Source organism: Artemia sp. Qi Xiang Cuo, chromosome 3 (assembly GCF_049724085.1).
Source record: "Artemia sp. Qi Xiang Cuo chromosome 3, ASM4972408v1, whole genome shotgun sequence".
NCBI classification, from domain to species: Eukaryota; Metazoa; Arthropoda; class Branchiopoda; order Anostraca; family Artemiidae; genus Artemia; species Artemia sp. Qi Xiang Cuo.
The window spans coordinates 62925845-62948802 of NC_142796.1; the positions used below are offsets into that span (position 1 = coordinate 62925845).

The 22958-nt window shown below is 36.5% G+C and overlaps 1 protein-coding gene across 1 annotated transcript in view; it reads left to right on the forward strand.

Moving 5' to 3' along the window:
- Nucleotides 1–22958, forward strand: part of LOC148954391 (NIF3-like protein 1) — a 46657-nt gene that overhangs the window by 16307 nt on the left and 7392 nt on the right. Inside the window, exons 3-6 of the mRNA XM_089087075.1 lie at nucleotides 1015–1123; nucleotides 4564–4732; nucleotides 18453–18582; nucleotides 22014–22152. Coding sequence (XP_088943201.1) covers nucleotides 1015–1123; nucleotides 4564–4732; nucleotides 18453–18582; nucleotides 22014–22152 — 547 coding nt within the window. The remainder of the gene's footprint in view (nucleotides 1–1014; nucleotides 1124–4563; nucleotides 4733–18452; nucleotides 18583–22013; nucleotides 22153–22958) is intronic.

A 22958-nucleotide genomic window follows, 5' to 3' on the forward strand; every position in this document is an offset into this window, starting at 1 on the left:
TCCATTACTATTCATGCATTTATTTCACTGTATCAGGCGCACCAACAGAAACAAAATTAGTGTGTGTATTATTCCAGACTCCTGCAGTAGCGCGCAAGGCCAAGAGTATATTGTGCCGCAATCTGTATAAGAGTTTGCTTTGCCGACTTAGGAATTTATATGATAACTCATGCAGAAATTAACAATTGAATATATGCTTATGCTTTTATATCTTTTTATTTGTTAGCTAACCACCCATTTTATATTCTGATATATTTAATTCACAACAAATGTTTAAAACTAACGTGTGAAGTGGATTGAAACTATTAAATTGTGCAGGTCTTCGTAGAAGGTTTAAGATGGGTCTCCTATTACTTCTATGGCATCGTTCTTATTATATTCATAGTAATGGAACAACGATAAAAAAAAACTGTACATGTAGTTTGCTTGTACAACACACACGGATTACCCAGAAACAGCGTGGCTTCATAAGATAAGAAAAAGCTATTGGCCTGCGGCTTAACTTCAGTTAGTGGAGTAGGAATCCTTAAAATAATTTTGAGCTATTACTTTCAGTTACTTACTATATCGAAGGTCTGTAGCACTAACCTCACAGTATTTGACCAGACAAATAGCAGTTGTAAACTGATTGGAACCTTTTTTTTCAACAATTCACAAAAATAATACTACAAGCCACTAGCCGAAGGACGAGAAATAAACATACCCACTACTCGAAGGCCGAATGACATGTGCACAGTGGCTCAAGTAGCTAATTACAAATCTAAACTTTCTTTGAATACGAATCTGGGGCTGGTTAATCCATCTCCTCTCTCCAGGAATGGATATAATCTTCTTTTTTTGGGGCGACAACGAAACTTGGGCTCTTCTATTGTATTTTTCGCCCCTCTACCCCTGTAGTTAGTACAACCTCTAATCTTCTGGCCAGGAACGTAGCCCTGACCGCTCTAGATTTACCCTTTTTTCTCTCTGTAATAGGATTTTGGGATAACCATGTTAATAACATTTCTCTTTAAGGAAAACCTGATTATCCAGTGCACTGAAAACAAGATAGCTGTGTATTCGCCTCATACTTCATGGGATGCCATTAATGGTGGTGTCAATGATTGGCTTGTTCAAGCTTTTGGTTAGTTTCTGTTTATTTCATTCGTGTATATTTAAAGAAACTGTTTTTTTTTATCCCGAGTTCTTTGAAAATTAAATTATGACCCTCTTTAGTTAAGCAACCTCTGTTACCTGAAAATTGAAATTTCTTTAATATTGTTTGAATTTGTTGGGAACTTAACTATAAACTTAATGTTCTTAATAAGATGAGAGGCAATTTAGGAGATCTTCTTAAATTATGATTAAGAACACCATTGGAGATATGAACCTAAATATAATTAATCAATTGACCTTTTACGTTTGCGCCTAAGGTAATGTACTTGTTACCGGTGGGCCGATATTTAATGGGTACTTTTATTGGCATTTATCATCAGATGTGAAAAGACCTATCGTCAGTTATCGTTAATTTTAAGGGTTTGAGTAGTGGTTTTATTAGAACATTTATTTTGGGATACATACTATATTATACATACATTTTTACGTATATACATACATATATATATATATACATACATACGTAAATACATATTATATGTGCTGAATTTTTCCGAATGTTAGTTGAATGTAAGTTTAACGAAGTCTGTTTAAAGTCAAAACTATGTTTTGGACTCTTGTAACTGGTATTTTGCCTTGCATGTGATTTAAACTCTTAAAGGCTAAGTTTTATGCAAGTTTTACCTCCCAGCATATGAGTATTGAGAGTAATACTTTCTGATCCTATCAGATGCATTTGGAAGAAAAAATTGGTATGAATTGGTAGAGCTTGGTTTCTTACCACTAAGAAATTTCGGTGATCAATAGTTAAGTGGTAGCTGGTTTCGTATTAAATCAGGATTCAATCAGGGTTGTTTTCTATCCCTATTCGTATCGATCATTTTAATGAACCTTGTCTTAAGGAGTACAAGAAAGGAAATTGGAGAACACAGAACCAAATGGGGAAGACAAACTTTCCTGGATTAGATTTTACTGATGATTTTAGCATCCTAGATGAAAGTGTGAGCAAAATGAATGAACTTACAGAGGTTTTGCGAGTTCAGGATTCCAGAATAGGTTTGAAAATTAATGTCAAGAAGACTGAGTTGCTAATACTAGGAATAAGTGAGGATGAAAAGGTGACGATGGGTAACCAAAAGATCGATCAAGTGGACAGCTTCACTTCCCTTGGTAGTATTATTAGTAAAGACGGTGGGAGCCGTGAAGATATTAAAAGTAGAATAGTCAATGCTCAGGGTGTTTTTTTCACAGTTGAAAAAAGTTTGGAAGAATGGCAAGATAAGTGTGGGAACCAAGGTCAGAATATTGGAAGCTACAGTCAAGCAGTGGTCAAATATGGTTCTGAAGCATGGAAGCTCCGAAAAACTGAGGAAGATTTGCCAAACGTTTTACAAAGAAATTTCCTACGGATTGTTCTGGGTACCCAACTGATTTACCGTATTTACAACAGTAAACTGTACGGAAAGTGTGGTTTAATCTCGCTTTCTAAGGCTATAATGACAGAAAGGGTGAGATGGCTAGAGCAAGTTCTGTCGATGAAGGATGACATATTGCCAAAGATTGTCCCATTCGGCCAACCATCTGGGGCTAAACGGAAAGCAGGTCGTCAGCGACTAGCGATTGGGGTGGGAGGACGATGTAAAGAAAGATTTAAGGGAAATGGGAACTTCCTGGGAGGGTTTAAAGAGAGAAGCTTTGAATAGATTGCCATGGAAAGGAGCGTGGGTAGCTGTGTTGGCCTCAGGCGGCATGGTGCTGCAGTGAGTTGTTAATAGTAGTAGTAGTAGTATTAGTGCACTTGTAGACTTTTCGGAAGGTCGAGAAACCGCGGAAGTTTTAAAGCAAATAGTTTTGAGGCGTGTTGCGGTTCTGTAGAGGTTTTCGGGAAAATGAGAGCAAAATTAGTTAAAAAGCGCCCTGAAAAGTTTGACCATGGAATCCTCTTATATTACGACAACGCCTTAGCGTGTTCTTCCTGTGTTACAAAAGAAGTGCCGAGAGAATTCCCGTGGGAATTGCTGTCACGGTCACCTTATAGGCTACACCTAACCAATTTAACTTTTTTATTCTCCAAGAACTATCGAAGTGCGTCCATTTTAATAGTATTGAGGAAGCAAAACACGCAGAAAAAAATGGCTCATAAAGAGTTCTCCAGATTTCTTCAAAAATGGTCCAAAGAATGGAGACACCGCCTGGAAAAGTGCACCGAACTTGACAAAGGCTGTATTGAAAAATAGATCCGCTGTAATAGAAAAATTAGTGAGGAATCACCAAATTCCGCTCATTTTTTGAATAGTTCTTACATCATCGATGGGTGACAGACTTTTTATTTTATTTTTTTGTGTCTGAAGCAAAAATTTTGTCTTTTTTTATTCATTTATTGTTACTCCGTTATTAATTTGTTAAAAACGGGAAATAAATTTTATTAATTCATTTATTCACAATATGGATGATAACCAAGTTAAGCTCTAACTGGAGTCCGATTTTGCTTTGACGCCTCACCAGAAAGAAAATGTGGTTACATTAGCGGATATTCGGTTGTCTTCTGGTTTTTGATCATAGTTGAAAAATTTGCGAAGTTCGACTCCAAATGATTAAAGGGTCCCGCTCATGCACTGATAATATATACTATTTTGTAGATAGTTACTTAGAATTTTTTTTTGAAATTTTACAAGAAGACGGGGTAATGTTGCTTTCAATCAGATATACTATCTAGAATTCATCGTTCTTGCTTGACAAGATTTTATTTAAAATACAGAATTTGCTCTCTTGTGTGCAAATAATAGTCGTGAATACATTTTTGGGTGTTTTTTGGGGAAGGAGGGGATGAAATCAAACTAGCTAAATAAAACCAACTGAGCTGTCACCGTTTCTTGGGAAGGCTCTTTTGTTTTAAGGTTTGTTTCTTTTTAATTTGTCTTGTTGACTTCTATTTGTATTTTTTACTCACTAATTTTATTTTTGGACTGAAGACGAATGAGCGGAGGTTCCACCAAAGTATTTTCAAACTATTCTTTTTCTCTCGATGAAATTTTCTTGCTTTTTTTTCTTTGTTACAATTCTTTTTGTCATGAATGATAACCAAGTTAGGCTCTGGCAATAGTCTGATTGCAATTCGACACCTCACCAGATGAAAAAGATGTGTTCATATTAGCAAATATTCTGTTCGCTTGGTTTTGATCACAGTTGAAAAATTCACAAGATTCGTTTTAAAATAAATAAAAGCTGGCAAGGCAAGCTTTTCGAGCCAGAAAAGTGTTCATACACTGGTAATATCTACTATTTTTCAATTTTTTAAATATGTACTTTAAAGGGTTTAAATTTTTCAAGAAACTTTCTAAAAAGACCAGATAATATCGCTTTCTATCAGACATACCATCTGAAATTAATCATTTTTGCTGCTTAAAATATACTGTCTTCTGTCAAAACTTGGCATTTGAGTAAAAACGAATATTTCTATATCCATAGGGCCAAATGTCGCAACATCTGTTCCAATAACCCCAAGTTATGCAGAAGCGCCACTAAACAAGTACACTCACATCATTACAGTTCCACTTCATTTTGACCCGGAGGGCAAACATGCAACACGAGAATTATTGAGAGTTGCTGCGGGTGATAGTACCTATGTCGAAGAAAGGTCAGTTTAAAGTAATTTTCTCGGGTTTTATTTATGGCTTCTAAATTTGTCATGACGGAGATCTTGGATGGCTCGTTGAGGTGTGCCCAAGAGAGTGTAAATTGGAATATCAAAAATCTTCGCCTCTTCTCTGCAAATTAAACAAAAAAAAGCAATTTTTTCAACTGAAAGTAAGGAGCAACATTAAAACTTAAAACGAACAGAAATTATTACGTGTATGAGGGGGCTCCTCCTCAACCCCTCGCTCCTTACGCTAAAGTTTTTTAGTACTTTTAAAAAAAGTTTTTTATTGTTCTAATTAAACAAACATAGTGTTTAAGGAGTCGTTTTTAAATAACTGGGACAGAATTCAAACTTTAGCGTAAATAGTGAGATGTTGAGGAGGAGCAACCCCCCTTGTATACGTAATAGTTTTTGTTAATTTTAAGCTTTAATGTTGCTCCTTACTTTCAGTTGAAAAAACGTGTTTTTTTATTTAATTTCTTATCGTTTTTTTAACAATGCCAGGAAATCTAACTACACATCCAGGGATAAATCCCTCCTCCCCACGGATTTATTTTCTAGACAATTCAATCTTGGTGAAAATTTACACTGGACTATTACCCTTAACATCTCCACTCGTAAAATTGAGTCGGCAAAGAGGAAGCAAGACATAAGAAGAATTTCGTATAGGAATTCTGGCAAATTCCCATAGTACAAAATTTCTCCTAACAATTTTGCCCCCTGGAAACTTCCCTACCCATGGAAAATTATACCCGTGCAAAATCTCACCAGCAAAAAATTTCCCCTTCCCTACCCGCAAAATATATGTATACTTCCCAATAACAAATATTATACGCAAACAATGGGCAAATTTTGTAACTTAAAGACCTTTCCCTTGGGCTTTAGGGGGTCATGATATCTCCTAAGGCATAGTTATTCGGCCTTTCACCCATGCTGAACAAAATGACTATCTCAAAATTTTGATCGGACGATTTTGAAAAAAAAGTAGCGTGGGAGAGGGCCTAGTTGCCCTCCGATTTTTTGGTCACTTAAAAAGGGCACTAGAACTTTTAATTTCTATTCAAATGAGCCATTTTCTATATTCTAGGATCACTGGATCGATACTATGACCCCTGAAAAAAAAAATTAACACGCATCCGTAATCTTTCTTCTGGCAAACAATACAAAATTACACATTTTTGCAGATAGGAGCTTGAAACTTCTGCATTACGGTTCTCTGATCCGCCGAATCTGATGGTGCGGTTTTTATTAGGATTCTACGAATGGTAAAGTATGTCTTCCCATTTTTTTTAAAACCAGGCAGATTTTCTCAGGCTCGTAACCTTTGATAAGCAAGACTAAACTTAATGAAACTTATATATTTGAAATCAGAATAAAAAAGCCAATTCTTTTTATATATCTATTGGTATAAAAATTCCGTCTTTTAGAGTTCGGTTACTATTGAGCCGGGTCGCTCCTTACTTGCAGTTCGTTACCACGTACTGTTTGGTATAAAAATAGTTATAACTTTTTAGTTTTTCAGAAAGCCCTTTCCTAGCATTTAGTCACTACCTAATTAGTAACTAATGATAACCTAACCAGCTTAGATATTTCTCTGCTACTTAGCTAAGGTAGTAATTGTGAAAAAAGGCAACTGTGTGGGCCCAAGTTTCACAATTGGAGAGTTGGACTAATCAGCTTAGATATTTCACTGTTTATTAGCTAAGGTGGTAATTGTAAAAAGAGGCACCTGCGTGGGCCCGAGTTTCCCAATTGGAGAGTTGGACTAATCATCTTAGATATTTTCCTGTTTATTAGCTAAGGTGGTAATTCTAAAAAGAGCCACTTGTGTGGGTCCAAGTTTCCCTGTTGGACAGTTGGGCTAATAAGTTTATTTAACAAAAAAATTACATTAATAAATAATTTTTTAAGCTGACCGACGTGGAGCAGGGCTCGATGTGTCGACCAAAAACATAAAAAAAAATTGCTGAAATAACAAATAAAGCATATCAATGATGAAAAAAAAAGACACTCATGGTAGGAGATAACAGAGGAGGCCACCCCAGCGCGATAACACCACAACAAATTTCATACTGAAATCCGAATTCACGAATCCCAACATCCAGGCAAAGAAAAATTTTTGAAATATGTTTTTTCAAATAAAATCGGCTCTTGAATCTTGGGGACACATCTATTAAATTAAATGTATTTGCAATATGAGGGATCTGTTATCTGATTGAGAATCTAGCTCTTTCAGATTTAACTGGGGGAAGGATATACTTATTGGAGCGGATGTGGTTGGCCGGAGAAATGGGGGTCCCAATTATGCCCATATCATGGAAATAATTTGCTGAAGATTGGATATCATAATTCCACATTGCTGTATGCCAGTCTCTCAGTTCTTTTAGATGAAGTATATTGAGAAAAAAATATGAAATTTGTCTTTCTGAAAGATTTTGAAGCCTCGCTGGGCGATGAACAAAAGTACCCAGGATTCTAACCGCCTTATTTTGAATTATCTAAAGAGGTTGGAGATGGACCATAAATGTGTTGAGGTATATTACAGGGCAATATTTAAAATATGATTCAATTAGAGAATGATATAAAATTTTAAGGATGGAAAAAGGAAATACATGTTTCATTCTATGAAGACAACCTAAGTTATGTGCAAGTTTCAATCTCAAATAATCAGAACGCTTACGGAAAGATAAAAGCTCATCAAGAATAATCCCAAGGTAACGAAATGAATTTACTCTTTTTATCCTACTTTCATTTACAATTAACTCTTCTATGGTAATTTTATCTACTGCCCGCTGTGACCGCCCAAAAATCATGAATTCAGTTTTAGAAAAGTTTGGAGCCAGGTAGTTACATGCAAACCATTTATTCAAAGAATTCATTGCTGTCACCATTTTCTCAGCCAAGAAAGATGTGGTTTTAGCTTTTACTGTCACCGCCGTATGATCTGCAAAAATTACCGTTAAACTATCGTTTTGGTGTAAATGCCTCGAAAGACCATTTATATAAATCAAAAATAGTAATGGCCCTAATACTGATCCCTGGGGGACTCCAATATCATCAATAACAATATGGCTTGACAGGTGCCCAGTTACTTCTACCTGAATTTTTCGACCATGCAAGTAACATTTTATTAGATCTAAGCCTTTATCTCTAATACCTGCATTATTAATTTTCTCCAATAAAATTTCATGGTTTAGCCTATCAAATGCCTTCTTTATATCATAGAAAAGAGTAGATACATGATTTTCATCATTTAATGAATCATTAATCTCTAAAATTAACGCTGCAATAGCTTGTTCAGTAGAATGAACCACCCTAATTCCCAACTGATTTTTAGTAGATAAATTCTTTTTATCAAGGAACGAAACAATTCTTTTTTGAACAATATTTTCAATAACCTTAGATATGGGGGAAAGAATAGCTACTGGGCGATATTTACCTATATCTGTCTTATCACCTTTCTTATGAATTGGAATAACTCGTGCAGATTTCGATACTTCCGGAAAGATCCCTGATGACATAGATGCATTTGAAATATGAAGCAACAGGAAGTGAATTACACATGCAAATTCTTTCAGAATATTTTTGGAGAGAACATCAAGACCTAGAGAATCACCACTCTTTAGATTCATAATTACTTTCTGGAACTCATCGAGAGTGACAGGGGCCAGGAACATACTGGAATTTTTGGATGGCGGGAGATATTCTTTATATGAATGAGATGGAGATTCAGGGGATTCCAGTTCAACGTTAGAACTAATATGAGAAAAATAATGACAAAAATATTCTGCAAGAACATCCTTCTTCTTCAACTCAACACCATTTTTATTTATGATCACTTCAGGGTGTGGATTTTTAATATTGTCTCTAGTTTTTTCCTTACATAATTTCCATGTAGTACCGAGGTGAATCAGATTTTTTAAATACCTTTTCATATTACATTTTTTCACTTTTTTTGAGAGTTTTAACTAACAAATTTTTATAATTTTTGAATCGCTGTACATTATGAGCTGAAGGGTATTTCATTTTTATCTTATACAGTCTATTTTTTCCTTGATAGATTTTAGAAGTGATTGACTTATCCAAGGTTGTTTGGGTGAGGTTCTTTTCCGGTGCGTAGTTTTAAATGGGCAATGAAGGTCCAGTTTTTCATTCAAAATTCGATAAAATATATCTAAAGATATGTTGGGGTCATTCTCATTAATAACTTCACTCCATCCTACATCGCTAAGATTAGATTTCAATTCATTCATATTTACTTGTGAAAAGTTTCTCCTCTTCAAATGATTTTCTTTATTGACTATCTTTTGCGCTTTGAAGTCAGACATTAAAATACGATGGTCAGATGTATCCTCTATAACCACGAATGTAGCCTCACATGAATGCAAAATATTATCAATCAGTGCAAAAATATTATGAAGTGCAAAAATATTATCAATCAGAGAAAAAGAAGAATTTGTTATGCGTGTCGGAATAAAACATACTGGGTTCATACCATGACAAAGGTTACATTCCAAAAACTGAAGTACATGTCGGTTGATTCCCTGCTGTCTAAATAGGAGGCATCCCATTAAATCGATATTGAAGTCCCCAAGGATTATAAATGACATTCAAAGATTTGATATCACACTTAACTTATTTTCAAATTTATCAATAAAACTGCCTTATTTGATGAGGGAGGACGATAAATTACAGCAATTAAATGTTTATCATTACTTGGTAGAAAACATTCAACAATACAGCTTTCGAAAATCATCTCCGTATTCAAATATAAAAATTCTTCTTTCAGTCGTGCCGGAATATAATTTTTAACCAGTATTGCTAAACCACCTTGCTTTTGTTGAGTTCTACTTACGTGAAAAAAATTGGAAATCACTAATTTTAATTTTTTTTTTGCCGAAATTTCATCTAAAAATGTTTCACAAACTCCAAAAATATCCGTACCAGATTCAAATAAAACATTTCTAATTGCACCATGCCTGCTCCTCCATCCATGACAGCTCCAAATATATTCTCCTCAAATTTTGGTTTTTGTGAACTATTTCACGAGGAAACAAATAATTATTTCGGGGGACTAAAAAAGAATTTAAAATTTCATTATTATCATGGGCTAGGGGCGTTTGGAATACATTACTAAAAAGGGCTGAATTTCTTTCCAATTCCTCCAGCCTAGATGTAGGGATCTCGTGAACTTGACTAACCATTATCATGTACTGATCTCACGCCAAAGAGTACCCCCCCATGCCTCTCCCACAAAAAATTACAAACACTAAAACTCGCACTAAATAAATTCTTAATCATAATAATATCACCTACATAAATAACACTGCCCAGAACCCACCGGAATCTTTATTCCCACACAAACAAATATTGAACAATCATGCTAACATTATTTAAAAAAAATAATCCTCTATCATATCAAAAAAATTAATCTTAAAAAAAATCATGTATCCATTTTTGCGATTCGACCACCATGTTTCCTTTCAAGGTCAGTAATTAGAGCGAAACCTTCACTAACTGTTAGTCGTTCATTCGTTCCATCTCGCCGCTTGATAACTAGGCAGGGGGGTACACCTTTCAACAACCAAGAGTCAATTTCAAAATCGTGCAATTTTAATTTCACATGAAGCAACCTCTTTCGAACTTCACGAACAGACTTCGGCGCATCATTCGTCAGATATATTTTCTCGAATCCTCCAATTTTTTTTGTTTTTCAGTTTCTTGGTGTTCTTCAAAATCTCAGTCCTGATTAACCTCGATGGCAATTCAAATTTCAAGAATTTGGCATTTTCCCTGAAATCCACCAACTTAACTGGGCTTGGGGCTGGGAGATCAAGGCCTTCAATAACAACTTTAGACAGTAATTCCTGTGCTCTTATTTCATCTTGAACTTTCAAATTCCACATCACTAAATTTTTATCATTTTCATTACTTTCCAATTTCATCAGAGTAAGCGACATATTGTCGATATGTGATTTAAGCGCTATATTTTCCTCCGCCAACACAGATATTTGATTTTTAAAGCTTGCCATCTCTAATTCAACATTCTGAACACGCGGTATCAGCTGCGTAACTTCTTTACTCGATTCAGAAACAATTTCTTCCAATTTTTTTTACATTATCTTCAATTGCTTTGATGTTAGATTTTAATGATTCTAAGGTGGCAGTATTTCCTTTAACTGTTTCTAATATCAAACTGATACTTTCAGCTAAAGACTTTATAGAAACTTCATCACCTTGACTCGTTGCCGTAGACGCAGACAAGTTTAAAGATTCTTCCATTTTCTTCTTTCTCTTTCCCATCCTTTAGAAACTTATCCAAATTCAAATATCAAAGTTCATAAGTTCAGCTCAGAGCAGACTAATTTATCACGGTTAATATTAACTGTTCAACTAGACCAATTCATTCACTTGTAATAGGTCCTAGCGCGAAGAGCTCTTACTCCGTTGAATGCATTCAGGTAACTGATCAGCTTAGATATTTTCCTGTTTATTAGCTAAGCTGGTAATTCTAAAAAGAGGCACTTGTGTGGGTCCAAGTTTCCCAGTTGGACAGTTGGGCTAATCAGCTTAGATGTTTACCTGTTAATTTGCTAAGGCGTTAATTCTAAAAAGAGGCACTTGTGTGGGTCCAAGTTTCCCAGTTGGACAGTTGGGCTAATCAGCTTAGATATTTCACTTTTATTAGCTAATGTGGTAATTGTAAAAAGAGGCACTTGTGTGGGTCCAAGTTTCCCAGTTGGGCTAATCAGCTTAGATATTTACCTGTTTATTAGCTAAGGTGGTAATTCTAAAAAGAGGCACTTGTGCGGGTCCAAGTTTCCCAGTTGGACAGTTGGGCTAATCAGCTTAGATAGTTCCCTGTTTATTAGCTAAGGTGGTAATTCTAAAAAGAGGCACCTGTGTGGGTCCAAGTTTCCCAGTTGGACAGTTGGCTTATCAGCTTAGATATTTTACTGTTAATCAGCTAAGGTGGTAATTCTAAAAAGAGGCACTTGTGTGGGTCCAAGTTTCCCAGTTGGACAGTTGGGTTAATCTGCTTAGATATTTCCCTGTTTATAAGCTAAGGTGGTAATTCTAAAAAGAGGCACTTGTGTGGGTCCAAGTTTCCCAGTTGGACAGTTGGCTAATCAGCTTAGATATTTTCCTGTTTATTATCTAAGGTGGTAATTCTAAAAGAGGCACTTGTGTGGGTCCAAGTTTCCCAGTTGGACAGTTGGGTTAATCAGCTTAGATATTTCCCTGTTAATTAGCTAAGATGATAATTGTATAAAAGAGGCACCTGTGTGGGTCCAAGTTTCCCAATTGGAGAGTTGGACTAATCAGCTTAGATATTTCCCTGTTTATTAGCTAAGGTGGTGATTCTAAAAAGAGGCACTTGTGTGGGTCAAAGTTTCCCAGTTGGACAGTTGGGCTAATCAGCTTAGATGTTTCCCTGTTAATTAGCTAAGATGATAATTGTATAAAAGAGACACTTGTGTGGGTCCAAGTTTCCCAATTGGAGAGTTGGACTAATCAGCTTAGATATTTCCCTGTTTATTAGCTAAGGTGGTAATTCTAAAAAGAGGCACTTGTGTGGGTCCAAGTTTCCCAGTTGGACAGTTGGGCTAATCAGCTTAGATATTTTCCTGTTTATTAGCTAAGGTGGTAATTCTAAAAAGAGGCACTTGTGTGGGTCCAAGTTTCCCAGTTGGACAGTTGGGCTAATCAGCTTAGATAGTTCCCAGTTTATTAGCTAAGGTGGCAATTCTAAAAAGAGGCACTTGTGCGGGTCCAAGTTTCCCAGTTGGACAGTTGGGCTAATCAGCTTAGATAGTTCCCTGTTTATTAGCTAAGGTGATAATTCTAAAAAGAGGCACTTGTGTGGGTCCAAGTTTCCCAGTTGGACAGTTGGGCTAATCAGCTTAGATATTTCACTTTTATTAGCTAAGGTGGTAATTGTAAAAAGAGGCACTTGTGTGGGTCCAAGTTTCCCAGTTGGACAGTTGGGCTTATCAGCTTAGATATTTCCCTGTTAATTTGCTAAGGTGGTAATTCTAAAAAGAGGCACTTGTGCGGGTCAAAGTTTCCCAGTTGGACAGTTGGGCTAATCAGCTTAGATATTTCCCTGTTTATAAGCTAAGATGATAATTGTATAAAAAGACACTTATGTGGGCCCTAGTTTCCCAATTGGAGAGTTGGAGTAATCAGCTTAGATATTTCCCTGCTTATTAGCTAAGGTGGTAATTCTAAAAAGAGGCACCTGTGTGGGTCCAAGTTTCCCAGTTGGACAGTTGGGCTAATCAGCTTAGATATTTTCCTGTTTATTAGCTAAGGTGGTAATTCTAAAAAGAGGCGCTTGTGTGGGTCCAAGTTTCCCAGTTGGACAGTTGGTCTAATCAGATTAGATATTTCCCTGTTTATTAGCTAAGGTGGCAATTCTAAAAAGAGGCACTTGTGCGGGTCCAAGTTTCCCAGTTGGACAGTTGGGCTAATCAGCTTAGATAGTTAACTGTTTATTTGCTAAGGTGATAATTCTAAAAAGAGGCACTTGTGTGGGTCCAAGTTTCCCAGTTGGACAGTTGGGCTAATCAGCTTAGATATTTCACTTTTATTAGCTAAGGTGGTAATTGTAAAAAGAGGCACTTGTGTGGGTCCAAAGTTTCCCAGTTGGACAGTTGGGCTAATCAGCTTAGATATTTTCCTGTTTATTAGCTATGGTGATAATTCTAAAAAGAGGCACTTGTGCGGGTCCAAGTTTCCCAGTTGGACAGTTGGGCTAATCAGCTTAGATAGTTTCCTGTTTATTAGCTAAGGTGTTAATTCTAAAAAGAGGCACTTGTGTGGGTCCAAGTTTCCCAGTTGGACAGTTGGGCTAATCAGCTTAGATATTTTCCTGTTTATTAGCTAAGGTGGTAATTCTAAAAAGAGGCGCTTGTGTGGGTCCAAGTATCCCAGTTGGACAGTTGGGCTAATCAGCTTAGATATTTCAATGTTATTAGGTGAGGTGGTAATTGTAAAAAGAGGCACTTGTGTGGGTCCAAGTTTCCCAGTTGGACAGTTGGGCTAATCAGCTTAGATATTTTCCTGTTTATTAGCTAAGGTGGTAATTCTAAAAAGAGGCACTTGTGTGGGTCAAAGTTTCCCAGTTGGACAGTTGGGCTAATCAGCTTAGATGTTTCCCTGTTAATTAGCTAAGATGATAATTGTATAAAAAGACACTTATGTGGGCCCAAGTTTCCCAATTGGAGAGTTGGAGTAATCAGCTTAGATATTTCCCTGCTTATTAGCTAAGGTGGCAATTCTAAAAAGAGGCACCTGTGTGGGTCCAAGTTTCCCAGTTGGACAGTTGGGCTAATCAGCTTAGATATTTTCCTGTTTATTAGCTAAGGTGGTAATTCTAAAAAGAGGCGCTTGTGTGGGTCCACGTTTCCCAGTTGGACAGTTGGTCTAATCAGCTTAGATATTTCCCTGTTTATTAGCTAAGGTGGCAATTCTAAAAAGAGGCACTTGTGCGGGTCCAAGTTTCCCAGTTGGACAGTTGGGCTAATCAGCTTAGATAGTTCCCTGTTTATTAGCTAAGGTGATAATTCTAAAAAGAGGCACTTGTGTGGGTCCAAGTTTCCCAGTTGGACAGTTGGGCTAATCAGCTTTGATTTTTCACTTTTATTAGCTAAGGTGGTAATTGTAAAAAGAGGCGCTTGTGTGGGTCCAATTTTCCCAGTTGGTCAGTTGGGCTTATCAGCTTAGATATTTTCCTGTTAATCAGATAAGGTGGTAATTGTAAAAAGAGGCACTTGTGTGGGTCCAAGTTTCCCAGTTGGACAGTTGGGCTTATCAGCTTAGATATTTCCCTGTTAATCTGCTAAGGTGGTAATTCTAAAAAGAGGCACTTGTGTGGGTCCAATTTTCCCAGTTGGTCAGTTGGGCTAATCATCTTAGTTATTTTCCTGTTTATTAGCTAAGGTGGTAATTGTAAAAAGAGGCACTTGTGTGGGTCCAAGTTTCCCAGTTGGACAGTTGGGCTAATCAGCTTAGATATTTCACTTTTATTAGCTAAGGTGGTAATTGTAAAAAGAGGCACTTGTGTGGGTCCAAGTTTCCCAGTTGGACAGTTGGGCTAATCAGCTTAGATATTTTCCTGTTTATTAGCTAAGGTGGTAATTCTAAAAAGAGGCACTTGTGTGGGTCCAAGTTTCCCAGTTGGGCTAATCAGCTTAGATATTTCCCTGTTAATTTGCTAAGGTGGTAATTCTAAAAAGAGGCACTTGTGTGGGTCCAAGTTTCCCAGTTGGACAGTTGGGCTAATCAGCTTAGATAATTCCCTGTTAATTAGCTAAGATGATAATCGTTTAAAAAGACACTTCTGTGGGCCCAAGTTTCCCAATTGGAGAGTTGGACTAATCAGCTTAGATATTTCCCTGTTTATTAGCTAAGGTGGTAACTCTAAAAAGAGGCACTTGTGTGGGTCCAAGTTTCCCAGTTGGACAGTTGTGCTAATCAGCTTAGATATTTTCCTGTTTATTAGCTAAGGTGGTAATTCTGAAAAGAGTCACTTCTGTGGGCCCAAGTTTCCCAGTTGGACAGTTGGGCTAATCAGCTTAGATATTTTCCTGTTTATTAGCTAAGGTGGTAATTCTACAAAGAGGCACTTGTGTGGGTCCAAGTTTCCCAGTTGGGCTAATCAGCTTAGATATTTTCCTGTTTATTAGCTAAGGTGGTAATTCTAAAAAGAGGCACTTTTTTGGGTCCAAGTTTCCCAGTTGGACAGTTGTGCTAATCAGCTTAGATATTTTCCAGTTTATTAGCTAAGGTGGTAATTCTAAAAAGAGGCACTTGTCTGGGTCCAAGTTTCCCAGTTGGACAGTTGGGCTTATCAGCTTAGATATTTTCCTGTTAATCAGCTAAGGTGGTAATTCTAAAAAGAGGCACTTGTGTGGGTCCAAGTTTCCCAGTTGGACAGTTGGGCTAATCAGCTTAGATATTTCCCTGTTTATAAGCTAAGGTGGTAATTCTAAAAAGAGGCACTTGTGTGGGTCCAAGTTTCCCAGTTGGACAGTTAGCTAATCAGCTTAGATATTTTCCTGTTTATTAGCTAAGTTGGTAATTCTAAAAGAGGCACTTGTGTGGGTCCAAGTTTCCCAGTTGGACAGTTGGGTTAATCTGCTTAGATATTTCCCTGTTAATTAGCTAAGATGATAATTGTATAAAAAGACACCTATGTGGGCCCAAGTTTCCCAATTGGAGAGTTGGACTAATCAGCTTAGATATTTCCCTGTTTATTAGCTAAGGTGGTAATTCTAAAAAGAGGCACCTGTTTGGGCCCGAGTTTCCTAACTGGAGAGTTTGGCTAATCATCTTGGATGTTTCCCTGTTTATCAGCTAAGGTGGTAATTGTAAAAAGAAGCACCTGTTTGGGCCCAAGTTTACCAATTGGCGACTTGGACTAATCATCTTAGATATTTCCCTGTTTATTAGCTAAGGTGGTAATTGTAAAAAAAAAAAGGCACCTATGTGGGCCCAAGTTTCCCAATTGGAGAGTTGGACTAATCAGCTTAAATATTTCTCTGTTAATTAGCTAAGGTGGTAATTGTAAAAAGAGGCACCTGTGTGGGCCTAAGTTTTCTGATTGATTCTATTCACATTGAGTTTAACCAGATTCTAGCATGCTAAAATTTCGTATTTTTTGGATCGCTTGCAGCCCTTCCCTAGCATTTAACGCGGGGGCTGTTTCCCTTCAGAAGGAATGCTCAAAGGAATATCTCTCATCCCTTGCTACTCAGCTCCCCCCTCCCATTTTCTAAGATGTGGGTACCTGTAAAATATTTTGAATATTTGAACATATTTTGAAAATTTAAAAGGCTTATCCCTCATTGAAAATACTGTAAAAAACGAACAAACATCGGAACTTTTTTGTGAGGCCCTCTCCGGCGACGAGGCATCGACGACCCTACACTCTAACCTTAAATTAAAGTTGTTACATATCACTTGGTATTGCTGATTACCATTCAAAAATATCTGTTATTAGCTGGTTTGCCAAACGTGGCGCTTTTGGTGTCATTTTGACACTTTTTGAAGTTTCTGACACTTCCCACACTTTTGGGCCAAAATGTTACAGTTTATGCTAAAATGACAATTTTTATTTAATTTTTCAAGTTTTTTCAATATAAGTACCTTAAAATATGTACTTAACTGGCCATATATGATATACATGCTTTTCAAATTTAAGATATTATTCTGTCTTCACCAAATGTACGGTTTTTTGCATCATGCAAAGGCCCCGTTAAACTATGCAACATAGTGGAAAATCAAAAGTTGTAAGTAAACCAGTCAATTATTTAGAAAAGCTGCTAGACTGGAAACATTTTTGACATGTAGAATGCAGAAATAAAGGTAATGTATTTGTTTAGCAGATGACCAGGATTCATGACTTTTTCTTGTAATAATATTTTTTATTTTTCCTCTAACCTTAGTCCTTGTTTTATAATTTTAATTTTACATGGGTGATTGTGGCCTATTTAGTATGTATCATAGATTGCTACCCTATGATACCATAAATAGTGATTACGATTCAGTATTGAATTCACTCTAGCTAAAGGAATGGAAAATATACTACTCAATTATGGTTTGTCATGGGTGTCTTATAGCCTAGTCAGTAAAGGCGCATCATGATTGAGCATTCAGTCAATCGGGCTCTCAAGCTGCATAGATATTGCCCAGTAGTTGCTGGTAAGGCAGAATATAAACATATTACTTCTTACTGCATATCCTGGTTCTATTGGTAGGGCCTCTGCACCCTACACCACAAGCGGTAATTAATCTGCACCTTTATCCTTGCAGTCTTATTAAACTTCATTATGCTTTTACTTTTAATATAGTTCACCAACAAGATTATTTCATTGACTTTGAATCTTCTCAGAATGGCACACAAATCTAACAATCGCTGCTGTTGGTTATTAGCCAATTTGTCTTATTTTATGAAACCAGTAACTGTTTTAGGCCTCATAATATTAGGGGAGGGAGAGCAAGGTACCTTAATAGGACTGTAAAAATATAAAATGAAAGGAATTTCATGTCAGATATCACAAAAACTGGGGGAGGAGCCAGTTGCCCCCCCCCCCCCTGCCCAGGCCTAAAACTAGCAGTAGGAAAAATGGCCAATAACTGGTTCACACTGATCATCCAATATAAACAAATTTCTAGAATTTGTTGTGATTGCTGATGCGCTTGAGTGCGGAGAGTAGTAATTTATAGTAATGTTTTTTTTGCTGTGAGTCCTTTTGATTCATAAATGAACGATATTTCGAGATCACTTTGATTTTGACAAGACTAGTCGGCAACCTTTTCACTAACCATTTTTTATCTTCTTGGGAGAGTTGGGCTGGGTCACTTTTTTTGGCAGGACTAATTACTGCTGAATTAACTTCCGCTGAGGGGACGTCACAGTGCTTTAAATCCTTCTTGCTAGTTTTGAAGGGATGGGAAATTTCTAGGGATTATCCGACACATTTAGGGCGTTCGACTGGTTAGGAATTTCTAGATTGTGCATTATGGACAGTAGATTGAAAATAATTCAGGAAATATAGGTCAAAGATTTCTCTATCTTGTGTTCCAATTCCAAAAACCATAAAACTCTCTCTGGTTTCAGATTGTCTGATTTGATCGTAGGTAACTAGGTTTGCTATGGAAAATTTTTTGACCATTTTAATCACTGGTTAATTTCAACTTTCATTATTAGTATACTGGCAGCCAGTGGCAAAGAGTTGGTGACGATTTTGTGCAATGAAGAAAAACTGACTGGAATTGTGAATGTTCTTCAAGATCCTCGTATGACTACTGATGGCATTCGAATTCAGAAACTGGAAAAGGTATAGGATACGGTTAAATCTAGACAAAATCAATGCCAGGTGTGGATTAATTTTGATTAGCCTATAAATTTCATCACCATCATCAACAATTGCCAAATTTTTAGAATGAAAAATATAATTTGTCAAAAACCCCACGAAAAATTGAAGTTTGCGAAAACAGAATGATGGTAAAGATAAGAAACATTGACAGGAATGAACCTGCATGGTTGTGCTGAATCGGAATATCCTCAATTGATGAGTTATTGCCTGCAGTTCTCCAGTGGTTATTAGCTGATTACTGTTTAACTTTCTAGTTTTTTATTGTTACTCATAGTGCATTTAGTGAATGTAGTTTCTAAAAAACTACTTTATTCCTACCTTTTCAAAAATGAGTGGCTGTGAACAAGACCTTACCTGGAAAAAGAAGAATTAATGGGTTCGAACCCCGTCTTTAAATGTCAAATTTTATTTTTGTAATTTTTTTATGGGCAAAGTAAAAAAAAGAGCATATAAGACCTCATTAATTCACTGAATGGTTCACTGCATGGCTCTGCTGAATCATAATATCCCCAGTTAATTAGCTATTGCTTGCAGTTCAGTGGCTATTCGCTGATTACTGTTTAACTTTCTAGGGTTTAATTGTTACTCATAGTACATTTAGTGAATGCAGTTTCCAAGAGACATCTTTATTCCGACCTTTCCGAAAATGAGTGGTAGTGAACAAGGCCTTACCTGGAAATGCGAGAATTAATGGGTTCTATCCCTCCCTCTTGAAATTTCAAAATTTGTACTGTTTAGTTTCTTATGGGCAAGGCTGTATCCAGTTGGGGGGTTTGACCCCACTCCTTCCGAAATGTTTTTTCCAACTCGTAAAACGCAACAAAAATGCAAATAAACACAATTTTGAAGCGTTTTTTAAATTTTTTGTACCCCCTCCCCCCTCCCCCTCCCCCTCTTCAAAAAAATTCTGGACAAGGCCCTGTTTATGGATAAAGTAAAAAAAAATGAGCATATAAGACGCTCAGCAATAACGAAACTCTAGGTTTCTGTAGCTAAAGTATATATCAAAGAGTATGGGTAACGTAAAAGCATAGAAATTGGTGCTGGTGTGAAAAGAAACGAAAAAAAAACTATCAACGCTATCTAGTGTCTGGTGACGCTTGATATTTTTTCAAGGTTTGTAATCGTTTTTCTGTCAGGAACTAACATTAGATACTTATTACTACCTTAATTTTACCAATTACACTAATTAATTAATTATTCTTACTATTACACAGAAAAAATGCCAAGTGTTGCCAAATGCTAGATGACGTTTATAGTTTTTTCGACACTAGCGCCAGTTTCCACTCTTATACGTTACCTATACTCTTTATATGTATGACAATAGTATCGGCTTCTCTTGGAATAACGATCAAGAGGACCGAAATATAACCTGCGAGGATAAATAGATTGTTTCATAGTTTTAGAGTAAAGGGGATGTGTAAGAAATATGAGGATTTTCTATGTCTTCAAATTTTAATGAATTGTCCTGAATTTTAAATGGTGTGAATATGATATCCAAACCAAAATTATTGGGGGCTAACGTAGCTTTTTCTTCCTAAAACCAATGGTAATAGCCGGTGTACAGCTTAGGATAAACTGATAAATCCAACCGTAAACTGTGCTAATGTATTTTTCCCTTTTCTTATAAAAGTGCCTTTTCTTCCTAAAATCGTTGGTTTTTTGTTAAATGTTGGAAAATCCTTTTTAATTTCCAAGTAACATATTTGGCGCAAGAGCCTATTGTGATTATTTCCATGGGTAGACAGATCATAAGATTTAATAGGACTAAAATTTAATTGCTGCTGAAGCGAAATAAATTTAATCAGGGCTGTATCCAGGATTTTTTTACTTGAAACTCAGGCTGCAAGCATTTTAAATGATCTGTATATTGCAGTTTTTTTTTTGTAAAGCTGAGTTTGAATTTTTTTTTAAATGTTGACCATACAATGGTTTCCTTATGTATACTTTTATAATTTGAGACTCGAAATTTTGAGTTTTTCCGTAAAGCAACATTTAATTTTTTTTTTTTTTGGAATCCTTACAATACAGATTTAACCATGGACTGATTTTCTGTTGTCCTTTTCTTATAACCAGTTTGGAGATCTAAACATGGAAATTGAACTCTTTACTATTTTTGTGGTCGTTGTATAGTTTCGATCTATTATAAGCTATTTTGGTCGGAGTGTATTATCATATCACATGTTCAATTAAACAGAATCGAGTAATTTCTGGTCTAGCTAATGGAGTTGAAGTTTTTTTTTTAGTTTTGAATTTCAAATCTGGATATTGTTCCTGACTTTTTCCTGACTTATTAGGCTTGTTTAGATCGCGTTGAGGCTCCTTTACCAGCAAGTTTTTGAAGTTCACATTAGATTGCATCTTTCGTAAAAAATAGCTTTTTTAGTCATCCATTTTACTATTCAATTGGAGGCAAAATTTATTTTACGTATAATTGAGTTTTTGGCCTATCTCGTAAAGTTTTTTACCCAAAAAGTGAAAGAGGGTCGTATTCTTTTCCCGTTCGTCCCTGAAGGTTTAAGGTTTGATTTTACCAATATTTTCCTGCATTTTTTGTATACTTTGCCTTTTGCCATCTTCAACCCCTCCCTTCTGAGCTATTCCCTCCTTTCGTCTGGCTTGCGAACTTGATCTCACTTTATTTTGGTGGAAGGGGGGGGGGTAAGAAGTTGCTCAAGATTTTTCTACTTCTACAAGCTTCTCGCGGTAGTAAGCCACCCAAGGCTGGTCCAACAATCCACTTCCTAAAATACTATCAGAGTACAATCGTAATGACGCTCTACTTCGACGACGGAGAATGTGAGCTCAGACCTATCTGCGGCAATAATACACATCAACATACATAGTCGATTCTTTTGTTCTATGGTGGTGCAGCGGAATTGATTCCTTGTTGGTAATACAGGACCCGGAGTTCGATCTGGGCTGCAGCCATCCGGCGCAGGACCTAGAATTCGATTCTGGTGGTGAGGTTATGCGAAAGTGTCTCTATAACAATCCAAACAAAAAGAGTGTAACGCCCTATGTACCAAATTAAAGCAAGCTTAAATACTTATTTTTTCTCTCCAGTTGTAATATATTTTGATATAAAAATTATAAAACTAATTTTTAGTGTTATTTTTATCATAAAAAATTACCGTGCAGTATACTACTATCAACAGTAGTGTTGTGTTATCATAACTTTTTTTGCATATGGATTAATAGCTTTTCAATACTGTTAGTATTATTATAAGCCTTTTTATTAGAAGCACAATAATATTTTCTGAAAATGTTTAGTTACTTTTAAAATCCCCCCCTCCTCCCTTCTTTCAAAAAGTGAGTAAGTCGGATTCCTTTGATATTACCTTAGCAATGGTTCTGTTTAACGAGACAATAAATTTTAATTTTTATTTCAGAATGTTTTGCCAAATTGTGGAATGGGTCGTTTCGTTACTTTGACTGACTCCATCCGCGTTCAAGACCTGATCCCGGTTATTAAAAACCATTTGGGAGTTCAAAATCTACGAATTGGATTTTCTGTCACACATGCTCCTAGTAAGTACTATTAAGCATTCTATGGAAACGTGTCACTAGTGGTAGGCTCTGTAGGCATAATATAGACGGAAATGAATAGTTCCATTTTAAACTTTGTAACGTAATTCGTGAATAGTTTTCCTAATTAAAAAGATTTTTGGAACTATCTCAGAAGGATAATAAATACAGAAATAGTTTGTATTAGACTCAACAAAATTAAGACTACCCCGGCAATTTCCATTAGCATAGGCAATTACCAGAGAAATTGCCTACGGATTGTTTTGGGTAGTCGGCTGACTGACTGTATCCTAAGCAGAAAGCTGTAAGAAAAATGTGGTTCAGTCCCGCTTTCTGGGGCTATAACGAGAGAAATGATGAGATGGCTATGACACGCTCTGCACATGAAGGAGGACAGATTACCCGAAATCGTCCTTGTCGGGCAGCCATCTAGGGCCAAATGAAAAACAGGTCGTCTCTTAATAGGGTGGGAGAATGTCACGTGGAAAGATTTAAGGGATACGGGAGCTTCTTGGGAGGTTGAAAGAGAGGGGTTTTGAATAGATTGGGATGGATGAGGAGCGTGAATATCTGTGTTGGCCTCAATCGACTTGGTGCCGCAGTAAGCTGTTAGTAGTAGTAGACAGCTTACCCTTTAGGGGGTTTATATTTCAGGCCATTTTTTTCCATTTTCCCAGGTATTAAAGCACAGACCATAGAAAGGGGACTTTTAATTACTTTAATAGATGATGAGTTTTCATTCTGAAAAGTTTCTTCTGACCTTATCCAGGCCAGTTTGTAAATATTTAGATATCTATAAGGCCAAGATG